General features: G+C 45.1%; 1 protein-coding gene across 1 annotated transcript; it reads right to left on the reverse strand.

Moving 5' to 3' along the window:
- Positions 1-1883: 1883 nt before the first annotated feature.
- On the reverse strand, positions 1884-5702 carry LOC136944479 (hyaluronan synthase 1-like). Its single transcript, XM_067238262.1, has 5 exons — positions 5664-5702; positions 3567-4256; positions 3158-3383; positions 2802-2934; positions 1884-2559 (listed from the first exon to the last, which is right to left on the reverse strand). Exons 2-5 carry the CDS (start codon positions 4251-4253, stop codon positions 1884-1886), a joined length of 1722 nt encoding a protein of 573 aa, XP_067094363.1. The 5' UTR covers positions 4254-4256; positions 5664-5702.
- Positions 5703-19342: the final 13640 nt, after the last annotated feature.

Below are 19342 nucleotides of genomic sequence, written 5' to 3' on the forward strand. Positions count from 1 at the left end.
TGCGAGAATAGCCACAGACTTTAGTTCTACCGTCTTTGGAACAGTGATTGTCACCTCCACGACTATGTAACCTTTGTAGGGGTAATTGGTCTCGCTTAATCCCCAGATAGACAGTCCGGTTAGTGGCTGGATAGGCACTTGTGGTAAGTATTTTTGATACCATTCCTCAAAAACAATGGTGACCTGCGACCCACTATCGAGTAGCGCTGTGCATGGACATCCGTTCAATTCGACAGAAATTGTCGAGGCCGGTCCCGCTAGTCCCTCGGGAATAGTGTTTGACTCGTGTTTGTAACCCTAGCCGGGTTACAAATATAAAAGTGTCTCCATGCTTTACATGCCCCAAGAATCGTCGGCTGTGACATGCACTATGTTGAATAATACAGTTCTACCTCTGGTTGTCTGGATTGTCTTTCTGCTGGCACTGTAAACATTATTAAACAGCAGTCCATATTTCCAGACTTTCCAGACTAATCTGAGGGTCCACGGCATCATTATCATTATCTCCATGCTTCATCTCACACATCCCACCCAGCTCTCCTGCTGAGCAAAGGTTCCCTCACATAGGGGACACTGTTAATACTTCATTTGTCTCAGTGGTTCAAGGAGGTGGAAGAGAGCATTCGGTTTCCAGTGCTTGTTTTGTAAAGAGCGTTTTTTAGAGACAAGGACTTTCTATCCACATGCAGCGATTAGATGCAAAAGTTAAAACACAGCATTTCTTTCAATATCATGACGTTTCCATACGGTGCTTTACTACACATACAGTTAGGTCGATAAATATTTGGACATTGACACAATTTTCATCATTTTGGCTCTGTATACCACCACAATGGATTTGAAACATCAGCAGTCACATCATCGATAAATACAAGGGAACCAGTTCCATTGGCAGCCATACATGCCCACGCCATAACACTACCTCCACCATGCTTCACTGATGAGGTGGTATGCTTTGGATCATGAGCAGTGACCTTCCCTTCTCCATACTCTTCTCTTCCCATCATTCTGGTACAAGTTGATCTTGGTCTCATCTGTCCATAGGATGTTGTTCCAGAACTGTACAGGCTCTTTTAGATGTTTTTTGGCAAACTCTAATCTGGTCTTCCTGTTTTTGAGACTCACCAATGGTTTACATCTTGTGGTGAACCCTCTGTATTTACTCTGGTGAAGTCTTCTCTTAATTGTTGACTTTGACACAGATACGCCTACCTCCTGGAGAGTGTTCTTGATCTGGCCAACTGTTGTGAAGGGGTTTTTCTTCACCAGGGAAAGAATTCTTCTGTCATCCACCACAGTTGTTTTCCGTGGTCTTCCGGGTCTTTTGGTGTTGCTGAGCTCACCAGTGCGTTCTTTCTTTTTAAGAATGTACCAAACAGTTGATTTGGCCACACCATATGTTTTTAATATCTCTGTCTCTATCTGATAGGTTTGTTTTGATTTTACAGCCTAACGATGGCTTGCTTCACTGATTGTGACAGCTCTTTGGACTTCATATTGAAGTCCAAAGAGCAGTCTCTGAGTCAGAGTCCTTGTCATTACAATCTACAGTATCAATGGCTCCAAACACATCTACATGAGGAAACACCATAATTTAATAATTTTGTTCCATTCAACTGAGTTCTAGTGCAGACTGTTCTGCACTAGACTGTTCAAATCTCCTGAGAAGTACAGTACGTGGGCTTCAAGCTCATTTTCATTCAGTTGTGCTAACAGAGCTGTAAAAACTCCTGGTTCAGCAGCACATAGCAACATGGCACAGTGTACAACTATACTGTAAACTGTTAATGCACAGATGGTGTAGCTGTCAATCAAGAACAGATTTTTCGGTGAATTCTACAGCAGCTGCATAAAAGCCATGTGTCCAATAAATGACAAAACCCCTACACACTGACATTGTGATGCTGGGAGCGTTTCCGGCAGGCCTTGCTGAACCACACCCAGTAGAAGATGACCATGAAGAGCCAGTAACACACGTAGGCCGCACATCCGAATATCAGAAACTTGGTTTCCTCGATCTTAGCTGCACTGTCCCAGTCCTTCTGGGTCTCCTTGTAGATGGTGTAGGACAGCCCACTTAACAAGATGGCCGCCCACACCAACAGGGGTAGCAGGGGGACGTAGTTCCCCACCATCTTGAGTCTGCCGGAGGTCCCCCAGTTGCTCTTGTTTATGGTGAGGATGGCAAAGTACTTGGAAGGCAGCAGGCTGCTCATGTAGAGGGTGGAGTAGAGGGACATGAACACCATCACCAGGTCTTTTCGCAGCAGGCAGGCGTACGCTGCCTTCACTAGGCCAATCAGCTTGATGCAGCACAGGACCCAGAGGATGTCCCACAAGGTGCCCATCCAGAATAACTGGATGATGGTCGCCGTGACGAAGAAGGGGAAGACGCCGGAGATGATGGATTCGTAGGTCATCCAGAGGTGTTGCTTGTGCCACCACATGGCATTGTAGAGCCATTCCCGAAAGAAGGACTTGGTCCAGCGCGTCTGCTGGCTGAGCCAGCGTAAGAACTGAGCAGGCGTCTCCGTGTAGCACTTGGAGCGTGCGGTGTACCTGACAGGAGGAGGCGTGGAGAGATAATCAATGAGCATCAATATAGTAAACGAGCACAGCGTGACATGCTCTTTCTTTCTGTTTTTCAGCCCTGCAATTTCTCGCAAATGGGTATAATTGGCCAAAGTGGATTTAGGGAAATTGACTCTGAGTTCAATTTAAAAGAGAGATGATGAAAATAACAGCCTGTGAACAATGAGGGTAAGTTACATCACGCGCAGCTTGTCAAGCGCAGTACTCACTTAGTGGCGTAGCCCATACTGAGCATTCGGTTGGTGAGGTGCCTGTCATCCCCAAATGTGCAGTGAGTTCCCAAAAACATCTGATTGTACCAGGACTCTAGAAACTGCTGGAGTAGGTCATTCCTGTACAGTCCTGAGGTAAACAAACAGGAATAATCAGGAAAAATAGGATGAAGAATAATTGGCAATCTCTTTATGACCCGAGGCACTTTTATCCCTTATGTTTTGAAAGTGTCTAAGTCTGCACACTATGCTAGCATGTAGTATTAGGCTCACATGCAAACATCATGTCATCATATTTTACTTTTTCATGATAACGTCTTACAGTACGGTCAAGTGTAAAGATTCTTCCTTACCCAGGGGCCCGCTGATGCAGGAGACGCAGTTGAAGAAGGATTGGCAGGACCTCTCGATGTTGAAGGCCATCCAGTACCTGAGGCTGCTCATGAAGCTGATGTAGGACTCCTTCAGGTTCAGGATCATCACGTCTCCTCCCACCGCACCGTAGCTGGGGTCGCTCTCCAGCACCTTGCACAGCTCCAGCGTGGCCAGAGTATCCAGCTTGGTGTCGGAATCACACACCTGGGGGGAGCGGGAGAGAGACACTGGTGAGGAGGAGAAACAATGAGAGAGAGAGAGACAGAAGTCTGGATTCTATCGTGTGGTTTCAATTGGTTTAAAATGTTCCATTGTTCTATTTGCTCTGACACTATCAATCTTAGGCAAAGATGGATTTGGACGGATTCTCCGAAAGCAAAATCTCACCTGTATGTAGTCTACCGAGGATCCCAGGGCCTTGAATGCTGTGTACATGACCTCCCTCTTCCCGCCCCACTTCTGCATGATGCACACACATCTCCTGCTGTTGATCAGGACCTCCACCTCCCTCCTTTGAGGGTCCACTCTCATCCCATAACCAGCATCTCCCCCTGGGCCATTCGCTCCGGCCACATCCCCTTCTCTGGTGGGGTCCCAAGTATGGTAGTTGTTCTTCCACACATAGCAGCCAGGGTTCTGGTCGGCAAACACCTCCCGGAACATCTCCAGCATGTACAGGTCGTCCTCTGAGTTTCCGTCCACCACCATTATGACCCGTAGCAACTCCGGGGGGTAATTGAGACCCCGGATGGAGTGGAGGCACTCGTGGAGGTAGGCCGGGTCCTCCTGGTAGGCGGAGATGGTGAGGCCGACGGTCTTGGTGAAGGTGCAGGCGGCCTTGTGGGCTCTCATGCGCCGGTGCTCCATGTAGGCAAACAGGCTCTGGAGCAGCACATGGAGCCCCAGCAGGAGGCCGTAGAAGCCGAAGGAGATGATGCCGTACTGGGACGATACCAGCTGGAAACCCTGTACGTAGGCCCACACCATCACCCCGATGACACAGAGGGCGAAGAGGAAAGTGAAGAAGGCACGGACAATCAAGCCCGCTCTTCTCAGCAGTGGTTTCAGTTCCATTCTGTGTCCTTTGTCTGTCAATAACGAAAACAAGAAAAAAACTGTATAAGAGTATATCATTACCTTGTTGATGGCCTGTCAGAGTTTTGTAAGAGGGTGACTATAATTGTAATTTGAATGTATTCTTTAATGGAGCTGTGTCTATGCATAAAATACCTAATGCATTATGTGGAGTGCATAATGTGCCTAAACTAAAGACAACAGTAACAACAACAATGCGTTCAATTACAAATTCCACAATTATTCAAGCAATAATACAATATTGATATTAATAATAATACAGTTCCAAACATATTATTACCAGCAATCACAGTGATGATAGTTGTCTAAAGAATGGCTAGTCTTGTTCTCAATTAAGTCATGAAACATTTGTCAACTTTGGTTGACAAATCAGGCTAGAGCAGTTTAAAAATCCTGCCAGAAAAACATTGCATCAAACCATGTTTTTATTTAATCAATCTTTAAAAGATAGCAAGTTTGCTCGGTTTTCTTTATGACGTCGGTTTGATGAGTATTTATGAATTTAACCTGACTAATGAGAGAATGATTTAACTAAATGTTGAGTAAATAACCGTGTTGGTATGTGTAATTACCTTCTATGCATCCAATGTTCCCTCGTTCCTGAAGTTTTGGAGGGTTCCCCTCTTTGCAACTCCCTCTTTGGTCTGGCAACTTGTGTGAGGATCATTGCTTTATTAACTTGAGGACACTTGAGAATTACAGGGAAGCCCATAGTAAATCGTCAGAGCAATTACACGTCGGATAAGCACATGTTGCGTCAAGGGTATGTTGTAGGAGCCTCGTAGCCTGTATCCTTGGCAATTCAATAATCACAGAGAACATTCAGTTGAATATTATAGAAGAAAATTTTGAATTGTATCTCAATTGTCACACGTCTTTAAATTCGGCCATCTTTAATAGAGGTCACCGATCCCTTGATTCCTTGATCACACTCAATCGTTTTACATATTTTTTATATTTAACATCAATGAGAGACGAGATTTCAAGCAATAGCTTACGTTCACTGAGCTTGATTAGGCCAACAGATTAGTGACGCTAGAGGTCAAATAACTATCACTCATCCTGCTAAGATAGATGTCACTCATCCACGTGCAAACATTTGGCTACGAGCAGACACGCTCAGCATCTTTTGATGAGCTGAGTATCAGTGTAATCGTGTATGGTCAAGTCGTTTGCTGCCCTCTGGTGGCGAGGAATAACAGCATACGCGCAACAACAAACATTACCGACCATAACATTTAGTCATTTTTAGCAGACGCTCTTATCCAGAGCGAGCGAACGAATTCTTAATGACGTGTTTTAGTTGACAAATCAGACATCATCAAGAATATAATTGAGTATACATATAAATATAATCGTTCAAAATACCTGAATTGAAAATAAAGCTATAACGTTAAAAACAAGCTTTTTTAGAGACCTTATGTTTAGACAGGTTTAAGAACTCATCAGTCTTATTGAATATGCTTACTTCACATGTCACAGTAGCATAACACAACAACCCTCTCTGGTTCAGGCGTCACTGGGATGCAGTGTTTGTAAATCCCAACCCATGCCTGAGTAACATGGCTGACCCAAGAAGCTGTTTGCTTTTATTTATAAAATCATCACAAGGTTTCAGTTGTCCCTGATAGCCTTTCTGTCCTTTAACTGTCCACTGGTTCGGGTCCACAGCCCATAGCCACAGTTTTGAACGATCCCCATTCCCCGGGTCCTGGTGACCCAAATAGCAGTCACCAACCCGCAGGTTCAACAGAGTCTTGGGATGGTCTCCATGATGTCATTGTGAAGGGTGTGGTAGTTGATGTATTTAGGACGGTGGCCTGGCTACCCTGCTTGGACAAGTTGGGAATTCTGCACTCTTCTCTTCCGTCAGAAAGGTCTTAGATGAAGTTTGAGATGGGCCTTATCTTCAAGGCTTTTTCAATTGTTTCTGGAGTCTTTCCATGGTGCATAAACCCTATTTGACTGTGATTTTGTGCCATTGTGTTCTTGATCCAGGAGACGTAGTTGCACACTTTGGTGTAGACTCCAGGCTTCTTCTTCAGAGCACAGCCATGCCCCCAGGACACAACGCCCTGCAGCTGCCCGTTATACACCATGGGACCACCAGTCGCCCTGGGAGGGTAGGGAGACAGGGATGGGAAGGAGATGAAGCACAGACACAAAGGGAGAGAGAACTGGTTGGGGGGGGGGGGGGGGGGGTGATTGATAGCTGTCCGTCATTTCACATGTCTCATTTGTGGGACAGCTAGATAATTACAGCTGAACGTAACAATTACAAACTCTTTCAGTTTCTGGGTGATGACGGTGTATGTTACCTGACAGGAGTCCTTGCGTCCCTCCTTTCACACCTTTTAAAGGGTGTGACAACATACACAAATCTAAAATATCCCAGTGAAATCAAAGTTATTCAATTAAATTGCAGATAATGACTTAATGAGACTATGCAGTGTTATAGCCAAGTGGTGTGGATACACTGGACACAGCGGGAAAACCCCTAATGATGTTACAGGGAAAACCCTCCATCACTCCGCATAGTGGTCATTCGACGCCCATGCACTGGGTGGCAGACCTGGACATACCCTCAGGTCACCTTCACCACACACATACAATTTTAGCCAAGCTTTTAACAAAAAGTAATTAAAAAAAATTGAGTGGAGCGTGAATGGATTCATCGGGGAATAAAATGGGGGAACTGGAGGAGCTGTGGCTTCGGTAATATCTGGGTACAGCATCTCTTTCTTCTCAACTCCTTTTGTTGCTGTTGGCTTGGAAGGTTGTTCAATGTTGGTTGTTTTTGTTGTTGCCTGAGGGGTGGCTGACATCATCAGCATCATTAGTAATTCTGTTACTCTTGTATTTCTCATTTTGGCCTTGTCATATGCCATATGCTCCATATCCCAATCTGTTTTCTTTGTAATCATTTCTTGTTTCTCAAAATCTGCAACCTTCTTCCTGTGTTCCTGTGTCACTTCCGCTTTGTCATTATTTGGAATCAGTCCTGTATTTTCCCAATCCAAATAGATCTCTTCAAATGTCTTGTGCTTTTCCTCCATCTCTTTGTCGGTATTAGTTGCTTCCAGCCTCCTCCACACCACATCCTTCAGTGCCTTCATGGAGGCTGGTTTGTTTGTCATGGTTATCCCCTGGATATTGCTGTTCTGTTTGTGGGTACTCTGAGTGCAGTCAAGTCAATGATGTCTTCAGAGTTTATTATAAACTCTGCTCTGATCCAGTTGATTGTTGTTCTCTACAGCTCCTCTACTAATTTTCCCTGGGCCTTTGTGCGTTTCTCTGGTGATTCTCTCAGAACTTCTATGATATCCTCTCTCTTTAGGAACTTCTCTGGTGGCGGACTTGTAGTCCTCCTTCTGCCTGGCCAGTATGTTCTTGTCCAAACCGTGTAATGTTACGTGGATCTTCTTTATCCACTGTGTAGGAGGCCCCTGGATAACACTCAGCTCTTCTCCCTTGGCTTCCTTTTGATTTAAATATGCGTCCAGTGTTGGTGGTTCAAAGATTGAGTCCAGATTGCGGTAACTGGATTTTCTCCGGCTAATTATGACCTCGCTTAAGATTGACCACTTATTTTCCGTATAGTAATCAGAAGGTTGCAGGTTCGATTCCTGGCCGTGCAGGATGACGTTGTGTCCTTGGGCAAGGTTTCACCCTACTTGCCTCGGGGGAATGTCCCTGTACTAACTGTAAGTTGCTCTGGATAAGAGCGTCTGCTAAATGACTAAATGTAAATGTATCCCCGTATTGGGGTTTATTCAATTCAACATGAGACGGACTCCACCTTCCTATTGGTTCTTCCCCTGAGTACATACAGGCATGCACTCACTCCTTGTTATCCATCTGTTACTCTCTCAAACTCAAGGTCACGTCTGACCTGAGCCTGTTTTTACACAATTTCACTAGTCAGCCACTATTCATATTATTCATGTAATATGCAGAATAGAGATTGGTGTGTGCATAGTTCCCCCCCCCCCCCCCACACACACACACACACAATACATCCTTGGCAATAATGTTCAGTACAGATGGCACTGCTCATCATTTGAGCTGTACACCAACTCGTCTCTCACTGTGTGTCCAGAATTCTGTACTGGAAGTCTGCTCAGAGATACTGGAGAGATGGACAACAAGCTCAGGAAGATCAAGTTTCAAGACAGATGTATGTCCTGCCTTTACCCTATTAAATCAAACCAGTGGGTTTATCCAACCAACTGTCAAACTTACTCTCTCAGAACAACCTGCTTGACCCCAACCAATCGGGCTTCAAGACTGGCCACTCCACAGAAACTGCCCTCCTGTCAGTCACCACTGCCCTGCAGTCTGCCAGAGCGGCTTTGAGGTCATCCGTCATCATTCTGCTGGACCTTTCTGCAGCGTTTGATACGGTTAACCATCAAATCCTGCTGGCCAGACTTTCTGAGATGGGCATCACTGGCACTGCACTTCAGTGGATCTCATCCTACCTGTCGGGAAGATCCTACCAGGTCTCCTGGGGAGGCAAAGTGTCAGGCCCCCGCCAGCTCTCCACTGGTGTCCCACAGGGATCCGTCCTTGGACCCCTCCTCTTCTCCCTCTACACCACCTCGCTTGGACCAATCATCACCTCCCATGGCTTCTCCTACCACTGCTATTCTGACGACACGCAGCTGTACCTGTCGATCCCCCCGACTGATCCTGGGATCTCAGCTAGGATCGAGGCCTGCCTCACAGACATCTCCGCCTGGATGACCGAGCACCACCTCCAGCTGAACCTCGCCAAAACAGAACTCCTCATCATCCCGGCCAAACCCTCCATCTCCCACGATCTCTCAATCACCCTGGGATCGGCGACGGTGACCCCTTCATCCTCTGCCAGGAACCTCGGGGTGACCATGGATGACAAGCTCTCCCTCACAGCCCACATTGCTGCGGTCTCCCTCCACAGATTCACCCTCTACAACATCCGGAAGATCAGGAGATACCTATCTGAGTATTCCACCCAGCTGCTAGTCCAAGCGCTTGTCCTCTCAAAGTTGGACTACTGCAACTCGCTGCTCGCAGGCCTCCCAGCATGCGCAATATGTAAGATGGCGCCGATGATGGCTGCCTCGGTCGTTAGGTGCGCTCTTTTTTGTCTTGTTTTGTCTGTTAATTCAGTGTTCTGCCAAGATTTCCGGGGTTCTCTAACTAGAGAAGTACTTCTAAACATCAGGACTACAACTCCTGTGGATTTATTTCCCACTTTTCTGCTTCCAGCGGCAGAATTAGTGGGAATTATAGTCAAAGCCGCCCTCGGCTTTGTCCTAGCAGCGAAGCGCCGTAGGAGAGGCAAACGAGCCGGTGCTCTGGTGCGACTCCGTCGGCGTGGGGCACGCACAGCGTTACCGGGGATATTTCTCTCCAACGTGCGTTCACTGAGCAACAAACTGGATGAACTTCAGCTACTGGTGTGGAAAAACAGAGACTTTCATTCATCTTCCGTTTTGTGCTTTACGGAGACATGGCTGAGTGAACTGATCCCAGACTCTGCGCTACAGCTAGCAGGTTTCAAACTGCTGAGAGCGGATCGTGACCCTGTGCTCTCTGGCAAAACGAAAGGCGGTGGTATTTGTTTTTACATTAACAGTGGCTGGTGTGAAGATGTGACAGTGATTCTGCAGCACTGTTCTCCTGATCTGGAATCATTTTTTATTAACTGTAGATCTTTTTACTCGCCACGAGAGTTTGCATCATTCATTCTGGTTGGCCTCTACATGCCTCCGCAGGCTAGCGTCAACGAGGCTCAACGTGTGCTCGCCAGCCAGATACTGAGTGTGGAGCATGAAAATCCGGATTCCTTGGTTATTGTGCTAGGCATGTATACCAACACGCACCAGGGTAAGCTACAACAACGACAAACCCTGGTTTACAGCTAAACTCAGAAGGTTGAGGTCAGAGAAAGAGGCCGCGTTTAGGAGTGGGGACAAAGACAGTTTCAAGGAGTCGAAGAACAGGTTTAGCAAGGCGGTGAGGGAGGCTAAACGACTGTACTCAGAGAGACTAAAACACCAATTCTCTGCAAACGACTCTGCTTCTGTCTGGAGAGGGCTCAGGCAGATTACCAACTACAAGCCCAGAGCCCCCCACTCCACTAACGACTCCCGCCTGGCCAACGACCTGAATGAGTTCTACTGCAGATTTGAAAGACAATTGGACAGTCCTGAACTATCCCTTCCCACCCAGGAGGCCTCCCACCTCCCCCCTCTACAGTGACGTCTCTCTCCATTCAGGAGGGTGAAGTTAATAGACTTTTCAAGAGGCAGAATCCCCGCAAAGCAGCTGGGCCGGACTCTGTCTCTCCAGCCACCCTCAAGCACTGCGCTGACCAGCTGTCTCCGGTGTTTACCTACATCTTTAACACCTCCCTTGAGACATGCCATGTGCCAGCCTGTCTCAAGTCCTCCACCATCATCCATGTGCCCAAAAAGCCAAGGCCAACAGGACATAATGACTACAGACCCGTCGCCCTGACCTCTGTGGTAATGAAGTCTTTCGAGCGCCTGGTGCTGGCACACCTTAAATCCATCACTGACCCTCTACTGGACCCCTGCAGTTTGCCTACAGAGCCAACAGGTCTGTGGACAATGCAGTTAACATGGCCCTCCACTTTACCCTACAGCACCTGGACTCCCCAGCATCCTATGCCAGGATCCTGTTTGTGGACTTCAGCTCTGCCTTCAATACCATCATCCCCGCCCTGCTTCAGGACAAGCTCTCCCAGCTGAACGTGCCTGATTCCACCTGCATGTGGATCACAGACTTCCTGTCTGACAGGAAGCAGTGCTTTAAGCTGGGAACACAAGTCTCTGACTCCCGGTCCATCAGCACCGGATCACCTCAGGGCTGCGTCCTTTCTCCTCTGCTCTTCTCCCTGTACACCAACAGTTGCACCTCCAGTCATCCGTCCGTCAAACTCCTGAAGTTTGCGGACGACACCACCCTTATTGGGCTCATCTCTGGTGGAGACGAGTCTGATTATAGGTGGGAAGCGGCCAACCTGGTGACCTGGTGCAGCCAGAACAAGTTAGAGCTCAATGCTCTTAAGACAGTGGAGATGGTTGTGGACTTCAGGAGGAACACAGCCCCACTCACCCCCATCACCCTGTGTGACTCCCCAGTCAACACTGTGGAGTTCTTCCGCTTCCTGGGCACTATCCTCTCCCAGGACCTCAAGTGGGAACTGAACATCAGCTCCCTCATCAAGAAAGCACAACAGAGGATGTACTTCCTTCGGCAGCTGAAGAAGTTCAACCTGCCAAAGACAATGATGGTGCACTTCTACTCAGCCATCATTGAGTCCATCCTCACCTCCTCCATCACCGTCTGGTACGCTGCTGCCACTGCCAAGGACAAGAGCAGACTGCAGCGTATCATCCGCACTGCTGAGAAGGTGATTGGCTGCAAGCTGCCTACCCTCGAGGACCTGCACACCTCGAGGACCCTGAGGCGAGCGAGGAAGATTGTGGCCGACTCCTCCCACCCTGGACACTCCCTGTTTCAGTCACTCCCCTCCGGCAGAAGGCTGCGGTCCATCAGGACCAATACCTCACGCCACAAAAACAGTTTCTTCCCTTCCGCTGTTGGCCTCTTCAACAAGGCCAAGGGACCACACTGACTCTAATGACTTCTTGCTTAAAACAAACTGCTTTTTGCACTGCATTACAAAATGGTATCTTGTACATTTGCATTTTTTGTAATATTTGTATTTTTGTATTTTTATATTGTAATTTACGGCAACTTATATTTAATTTTATTGTATATTTAATTTTATTGTATATTTAATTATATTCTAATCCCACTTAGTACTGCTAGTTTATGTACCCTTAGTATAGATAGTCCACATATTTAAATTCTAGGTATATGTTTATTGTATGCACCTTCCTGCCAAAGCAAATTCCTTGTCTGTGCAAACTTTCATGGCGAATAAATCCCATTCTGATTCTGATTCTGATTCTGAACCCGCCCTCTCCAGAGGATTCAGAACGCGGCGGCCCATCTGGTCTTCAATCTACCCAGACGCTCCCATGTTACCCCGCTCCTCATCTCCCTCCACTGGCTTCCCATCACGGCCCGTATCAGATTCAAGACTCTGGTACTGACCTTCCGAGCGGTGAACGGGACTGCACCCGACTACATCAAGTCTCTCCTCCAGCCTTACACCCCCCCGCCACCTACGGTCTTCTTCTGACAACCGTCTGGTGGTCCCACCACTCAAGAGCGCCCATTCCCAACACAAACTCTTCTCCTGTCTGGCCCCCCAATGGTGGAATCAACTCCCCACCTCCATCAGGGACACTGACTGTCTCCCCACCTTCAAGAAAAGGCTCAAGACGCACTTGTTCCGGGAGTACAACGGCACTTAGGAATGCTTGGCTGGACCTGATGTTAGTTTCCTCCAGGATCACAATGACTCGTATTGAGAGACTTGTTGCTCTTGTTGGTTAGTTGTAACGGTTTCAAATTCTTGTACTCGCTGTGAAATATTTTACTGTTGATTGTTTTTTCTACAGGTACACTCTTGTACTCTTGTGGGGAGTTTCATGTTGTTCAATTGTAACTTGTTTAACTGCATGCTCTTATGGTTCTTCCCCTTGGCACTTATTTGGTTTTCCACAATGTCTGCTTCATGTTTTGGCTGCTCGCAATGTTTGGGGCTATCTCGTTGTTATGATCAGTGACCTATGCTCTTTTGTAAAGCTCTCTCTTGGAAGTCGCTTTGGATCTTTGCTTTGCGTCTGCTAAATGCATAAATTTAATGTAAATGTTTATTAACCTGTTACAGTCGGGTGTACTTGTCTACTTCTACCACCAGAGGGCGGTACACACACTCAGAAGCCCAATTACAGTTTTTCAGAATTTACATTTATGCATTTAGCAGACGCTTTTAGCCAGCGTCTGCTAATAGGCCTTTTTGAAGTAAGTAATTAATGTGTATATCAGAATTATTTAGTTAAACTTAGCAGCACTTTATCATTCTGGTTTGGTCTTCAATGTTTAAAGCCAAGATGCACAGACCACAGTAGGTCAAGCCTCACTTGTTCATTCACTTAGTTGGGACAACATTACTTTGCTTTTATAAAGTGGCACTTTGGTGATATCTTACATTCCAGAAAATGTAGTTGTAAAGATCCACTTCTCTCAACGAGTTGTCTACTTGTTATTGCCATGCTGTTACGATTTATTGTTTAAAGTGTGCACTTCCCTTTACGCTGTTAAAGATTTTATTAGGCTGCACAACCTTTGAAATGTTGTAAAGGTGGCAATAGAAGGTGGTAAAGCTGATCCTGCATTCTGAAAAATATACCATACCTTATTTAGCTTTTCTAAGCCAATACTTCAATAAATGCTTCTGGTATTGACTTATATGCTGCCCCCGTCTTTATGTTGTTGCTGGACATATATGTCAAGCAATATATATAAAATGTATATAAGAAATGTGTACTGTTTAGCTATTTTATATCACACAACATTGGATTACTGTAAGTAATGAATAATTGTAGAGCCATGTCATTTTTGCTTATGAAGGCTCCTGTATGTTAATTTCTTACATAGCTTTCCATATGTAACTTATGTAGCTAGAGGGGAAATCTTACTGTTGTGTGTTGCTATCTAGTGGACACAAGAGTTAATCATCTAGCAACAAATTAATATTGTCTTGCTTAATGTACCCATTGAATAGGTCACTTCAATCATTATCAGAAAAATTGCCCCCCTGAAAATTTATTCAGGAGCCGCCACTGACTTCATTACAACTAAAATCAAAAGTAAACAGATAAATCATCAACAGTCATGTTGGAGATTATGCAACCACATGGACTCATGACCACACACACATTTTTTGGAAATGTACAAAAATACAACCCTTCTGGGGTAATGTTCACTCAGGTCTCTGTGATGTTTTGGGATATGTGATTCCTAAATCCTGTCTTGTTCTGTACCTCGGTCATTTGGAGGGCACGGTGCATGTAGGTGACCACTATTTGATCAGGGTTCTTCTGGTGGCTGGGAAGAAGACCTTTACTCAGAACTGGCTTAAGTCTGACACTACAAGCTACACACAATGCATGTCAATTATAGACGATATACATGTGATGGAACATATCACATATAAGTTGAAAATGAAAGAAGAAGAACATCTACAAATGGCGATATCGATAGTTTGGAAAATGCCTAATATCGGCCAATATTATTGGCCGATAATATTAAACAGAGGTATTGGTCATCGATGAAAAAGCCGATAGAGAGACACTATCTGCACATTTGACAACATTGGCACTTAACACCAAGTGCCAGACTAAAAACATAGGTGTCATATCTACTCGGACCTTACAGTATTTTACAATCGCTATGACAATTTTTTCTATACTTTTAACAAGTTTTCTAAACTTTTGACAGTTAGCACAACATCCGGCATTGGCTATACAATTAACACATTTCTTGTTGCTTTGACACAAAATGGATAGAGTAAACACTCATTTAAAATGCTGGTCTATTTATATGCCTGACAGATTTGGCTGGTATATTGAGGACCTCTTGAATTAATTGATTTTGGTTCATCACTGGAACTCAGCAAAGTTTGACACAAAGTGTTTATTGGAATTCAGAGTGACAGAGATTCCAACAAACGTGAGAAAGAACCCAGGGATCAGACTGGAATTTTTCTCCAGACATTTCACTTTTATAGTCTCCTCCCCATTGTATGGTAATATGGTACAATATTTGTTGGTTACATATACATTAGGCATTCTTACTCTGTGGGTCCCTTGTCTTAGGGGATTCAAATTACAGGTACTTTCCGTCATAGACAAATCTCCCAATTTAGGCCCTCTCTGACCTTGAACACCCAGCTGCACTAGGCTCCTGGGCGTAAGGCCACAAACATGGCTCATAAGTTATAGCTGGGCTTCTTGGTTCTTTATGGACGCACACACATATTCTTCTCCCCCACTCAGCCCCTAATTATCCAGATCTTGATATTTTGGGCTTTATTTCTTCTACCATTGTCTAGGGATAACAATAATCAGTCAACAGATTTGCATCTGGTTTCTAATAATATAGCATGTACTAAAAGTGATTACAAGTTTCATTAAATCCATAATCATTATCCATCTTCATAATTACAACAGTATGATGTTTTTTCTACAACACATGCTTTGTTCAGTGTTCAGACAAATCATCTTGGTTGAATGGTTCTGCTTCGTGACAGCTCTCCGCCTGAGACATGTAACTTGACAATCCGTCTCAACCTCAGTGACAGAGAGCTTAGATATCCATAATTCTTCCCTGATAGATTGAGCTAACACAGGGCCAGGGGTGGAGGCTGGGTGGGGAGAGAGCCAAGGAAATATGAGCGTTTGTTAACAAACGCCCTCTAAACATTGGTCAGGATGGCTGGATGTGTGTAGTACGACAGTGATGTTGTAAACTGATGCAGCAGCCCACTCGGAAACTCCTGTCTGAAGTTAGAGAGATGCAAGTGCAGGTCAAAGCAACTGATGATGAATGAAATAAACAAACAAAAATAATTTCTCTTTATCGTCTGTAGAAAACGTTTATTGGTTCATCGCTTGAGTCCCAAAGAAATGATCAATTCACATTAAAATGTTCCAGGAGGGACATAAGAATACATTTATCAAATATAATGGAAAGTGCTTTAAAATGTATTCAAACACATATACAATAATATGTAGCGCCCTCTACCCTGGTATATCCAATGGCCGGGCACCCGAGTTCCTATGTGTGCCTCTCGGCGAATGACCTATAAATCCCCTCCTGTGTCCTATTAACTATAAGTCCTATTTACCAAGTGTATCTAGTCATAGACGTAGTGTATTTTTATCTCAAGGCTAATGATTACCATGTACACACCCTGTACTTAGTCCAAATAACACTTCTCTTTATTCACATCAAATAAATGAAGGCAATTTCACCCTGGGGTGGTTCTTCAGGTAAAATAAATACAAACGTTTCCTTACCCCTCTACTGGGGACAACTGTTCCAAAACACGATAAGGTACAGAGTTCCAGCGATCTTGTAACTTATTCTTTCCAGTACTGGCCAGATGTTTTACGAACACAGTATCTTCGGTTTTCAGAATTTGGTGTTTCATTTTTTTATCGTACATCCTCTTATTTCTTTGCTGTGTCTTCAGAGAGTTCAGAGAGGCTAACTTGTACGCCTGTTGCAGTTCCCCCTTCAGTGTCTCAACATACTGATGATGAGCTCTTCCTTTATCCACACCATCTGCAGTTCCGAAACATATATATAGTTCTATCGTTCAGAGTCCGGTAATCTATACACATGCGTACTGCCCCACTCTTTTTCCGGGCAATTACGATTGGGGAAGCATAAGGACTCCTGGACTCCGTTATTATGCCAGCAGCCAGTAGGTCTTTCAAGTGCCGTCGCACATCATCGATATCCACAGGTGTGATTCGTCTGGATCTTTCTCTAAATGGTCGACCGTCCTCTAGTCGGATGGTATGTTGCACGTCTTTAGCCAGTCCCACATCCCACTCCGCCAGTGAGAACACGTAACCACGTTCAGCCAACTTCTCTTGCATCCGGTTCTTCCACTCTGCAGAAATAGGGGATTCACCAAACTGGAAAATTCTGGGATCTACCTTTTTTGAAGGAGTCTGTGTTCTGTGAGCCACAGTGACTGTGTCAGTGGGGAAAACATTGGCAATCTTTGTCCCCAGTGGTATGGTGATGTTCTTAGCCGTTTCATTGCAAATCAGCACCTTGAAATTGTCTATGTCCATGTCTGATGGTGACAACACTGTGGCAGGGATAAACAACCCAGCTGGAAGTTGACTATGGGTATCTTCTTCCATTAAGAGGATTTCCTTCCTCAACTGGTCCCCAAGTTCCATTTTACAAAAGGCATACTTTTCACTCCTTGGAGGAATACTTAAGGTTCCCGGCCCCTGCCACGCTATCCCCCCAGCTACCTCATCAGCGTCTTTGCTTTTCAACATCTCCTTTGAACAGCCTGTTGGGGATGAGGTCTGTATTCTCAGGGAGTGGGCAGTGTATGGTGTCTCAGTTTTATGACCGTGGATGATCAGACGCTGAAAGAAGCTTGCATTGGTTCCAATTATCACAGGGACTTGTTTAGGGCCATGTGCGTCTGGGCAGACCAATGCGAGAATAGCCACAGACTTTAGTTCTACCGTCTTTGGAACAGTGATTGTCACCTCCACGACTATGTAACCTTTGTAGGGGTAATTGGTCTCGCTTAATCCCCAGATAGACAGTCCGGTTAGTGGCAGGATAGGCACTTGTGGTAAGTATTTTTGATACCATTCCTCAAAAACAATAGTGACCTGCGACCCACTATCGAGTAGCGCTGTGCATGGACATCCGTTCAATTCGACAGAAATTGTCGAGGCCGGTCCCGCTAGTCCCTCGGGAATAGTGTTTGACTCGTGTTTGTAACCCTAGCCGGGTTACAAATATAAAAGTGTCTCCATGCTTTACATGCCCCAAGAATCGTCGGCTGTGACATGCACTATGTTGAATAATACAGTTCTACCTCTGGTTGTCTGGATTGTCTTTCTGCTGGCACTGTAAACATTATTAAACAGCAGTCCATATTTCCAGACTTTCCAGACTAATCTGAGGGTCCACGGCATCATTATCATTATCTCCATGCTTCATCTCACACATCCCACCCAGCTCTCCTGCTGAGCAAAGGTTCCCTCACATAGGGGACACTGTTAATACTTCATTTGTCTCAGTGGGGGGTTCAAGGAGGTGGAAGAGAGCATTCGGTTTCCAGTGCTTGTTTTGTAAAGAGCGTTTTTTAGAGACAAGGACTTTCTATCCACATGCAGCGATTAGATGCAAAAGTTAAAACACAGCATTTCTTTCAATATCATGACGTTTCCATACGGTGCTTTACTACACATACAGTTAGGTCGATAAATATTTGGACATTGACACAATTTTCATCATTTTGGCTCTGTATACCACCACAATGGATTTGAAACATCAGCAGTCACATCATCGATAAATACAAGGGAACCAGTTCCATTGGCAGCCATACATGCCCACGCCATAACACTACCTCCACCATGCTTCACTGATGAGGTGGTATGCTTTGGATCATGAGCAGTGACCTTCCCTTCTCCATACTCTTCTCTTCCCATCATTCTGGTACAAGTTGATCTTGGTCTCATCTGTCCATAGGATGTTGTTCCAGAACTGTACAGGCTCTTTTAGATGTTTTTTGGCAAACTCTAATCTGGTCTTCCTGTTTTTGAGACTCACCAATGGTTTACATCTTGTGGTGAACCCTCTGTATTTACTCTGGTGAAGTCTTCTCTTAATTGTTGACTTTGACACAGATACGCCTACCTCCTGGAGAGTGTTCTTGATCTGGCCAACTGTTGTGAAGGGGTTTTTCTTCACCAGGGAAAGAATTCTTCTGTCATCCACCACAGTTGTTTTCCGTGGTCTTCCGGGTCTTTTGGTGTTGCTGAGCTCACCAGTGCGTTCTTTCTTTTTAAGAATGTACCAAACAGTTGATTTGGCCACACCATATGTTTTTAATATCTCTGTCTCTATCTGATAGGTTTGTTTTGATTTTACAGCCTAACGATGGCTTGCTTCACTGATTGTGACAGCTCTTTGGACTTCATATTGAAGTCCAAAGAGCAGTCTCTGAGTCAGAGTCCTTGTCATTACAATCTACAGTATCAATGGCTCCAAACACATCTACATGAGGAAACACCATAATTTAATAATTTTGTTCCATTCAACTGAGTTCTAGTGCAGACTGTTCTGCACTAGACTGTTCAAATCTCCTGAGAAGTACAGTACGTGGGCTTCAAGCTCATTTTCATTCAGTTGTGCTAACAGAGCTGTAAAAACTCCTGGTTCAGCAGCACATAGCAACATGGCACAGTGTACAACTACACTGTAAACTGTTAATGCACAGATGGTGTAGCTGTCAATCAAGAACAGATTTTTCGGTGAATTCTACAGCAGCTGCATAAAAGCCATGTGTCCAATAAATGACAAAACCC

The sequence above is a fragment of the Osmerus mordax genome, chromosome 6 (genome assembly GCF_038355195.1).
Source record: "Osmerus mordax isolate fOsmMor3 chromosome 6, fOsmMor3.pri, whole genome shotgun sequence".
In the NCBI taxonomy this organism is placed as follows: domain Eukaryota; kingdom Metazoa; phylum Chordata; class Actinopteri; order Osmeriformes; family Osmeridae; genus Osmerus; species Osmerus mordax.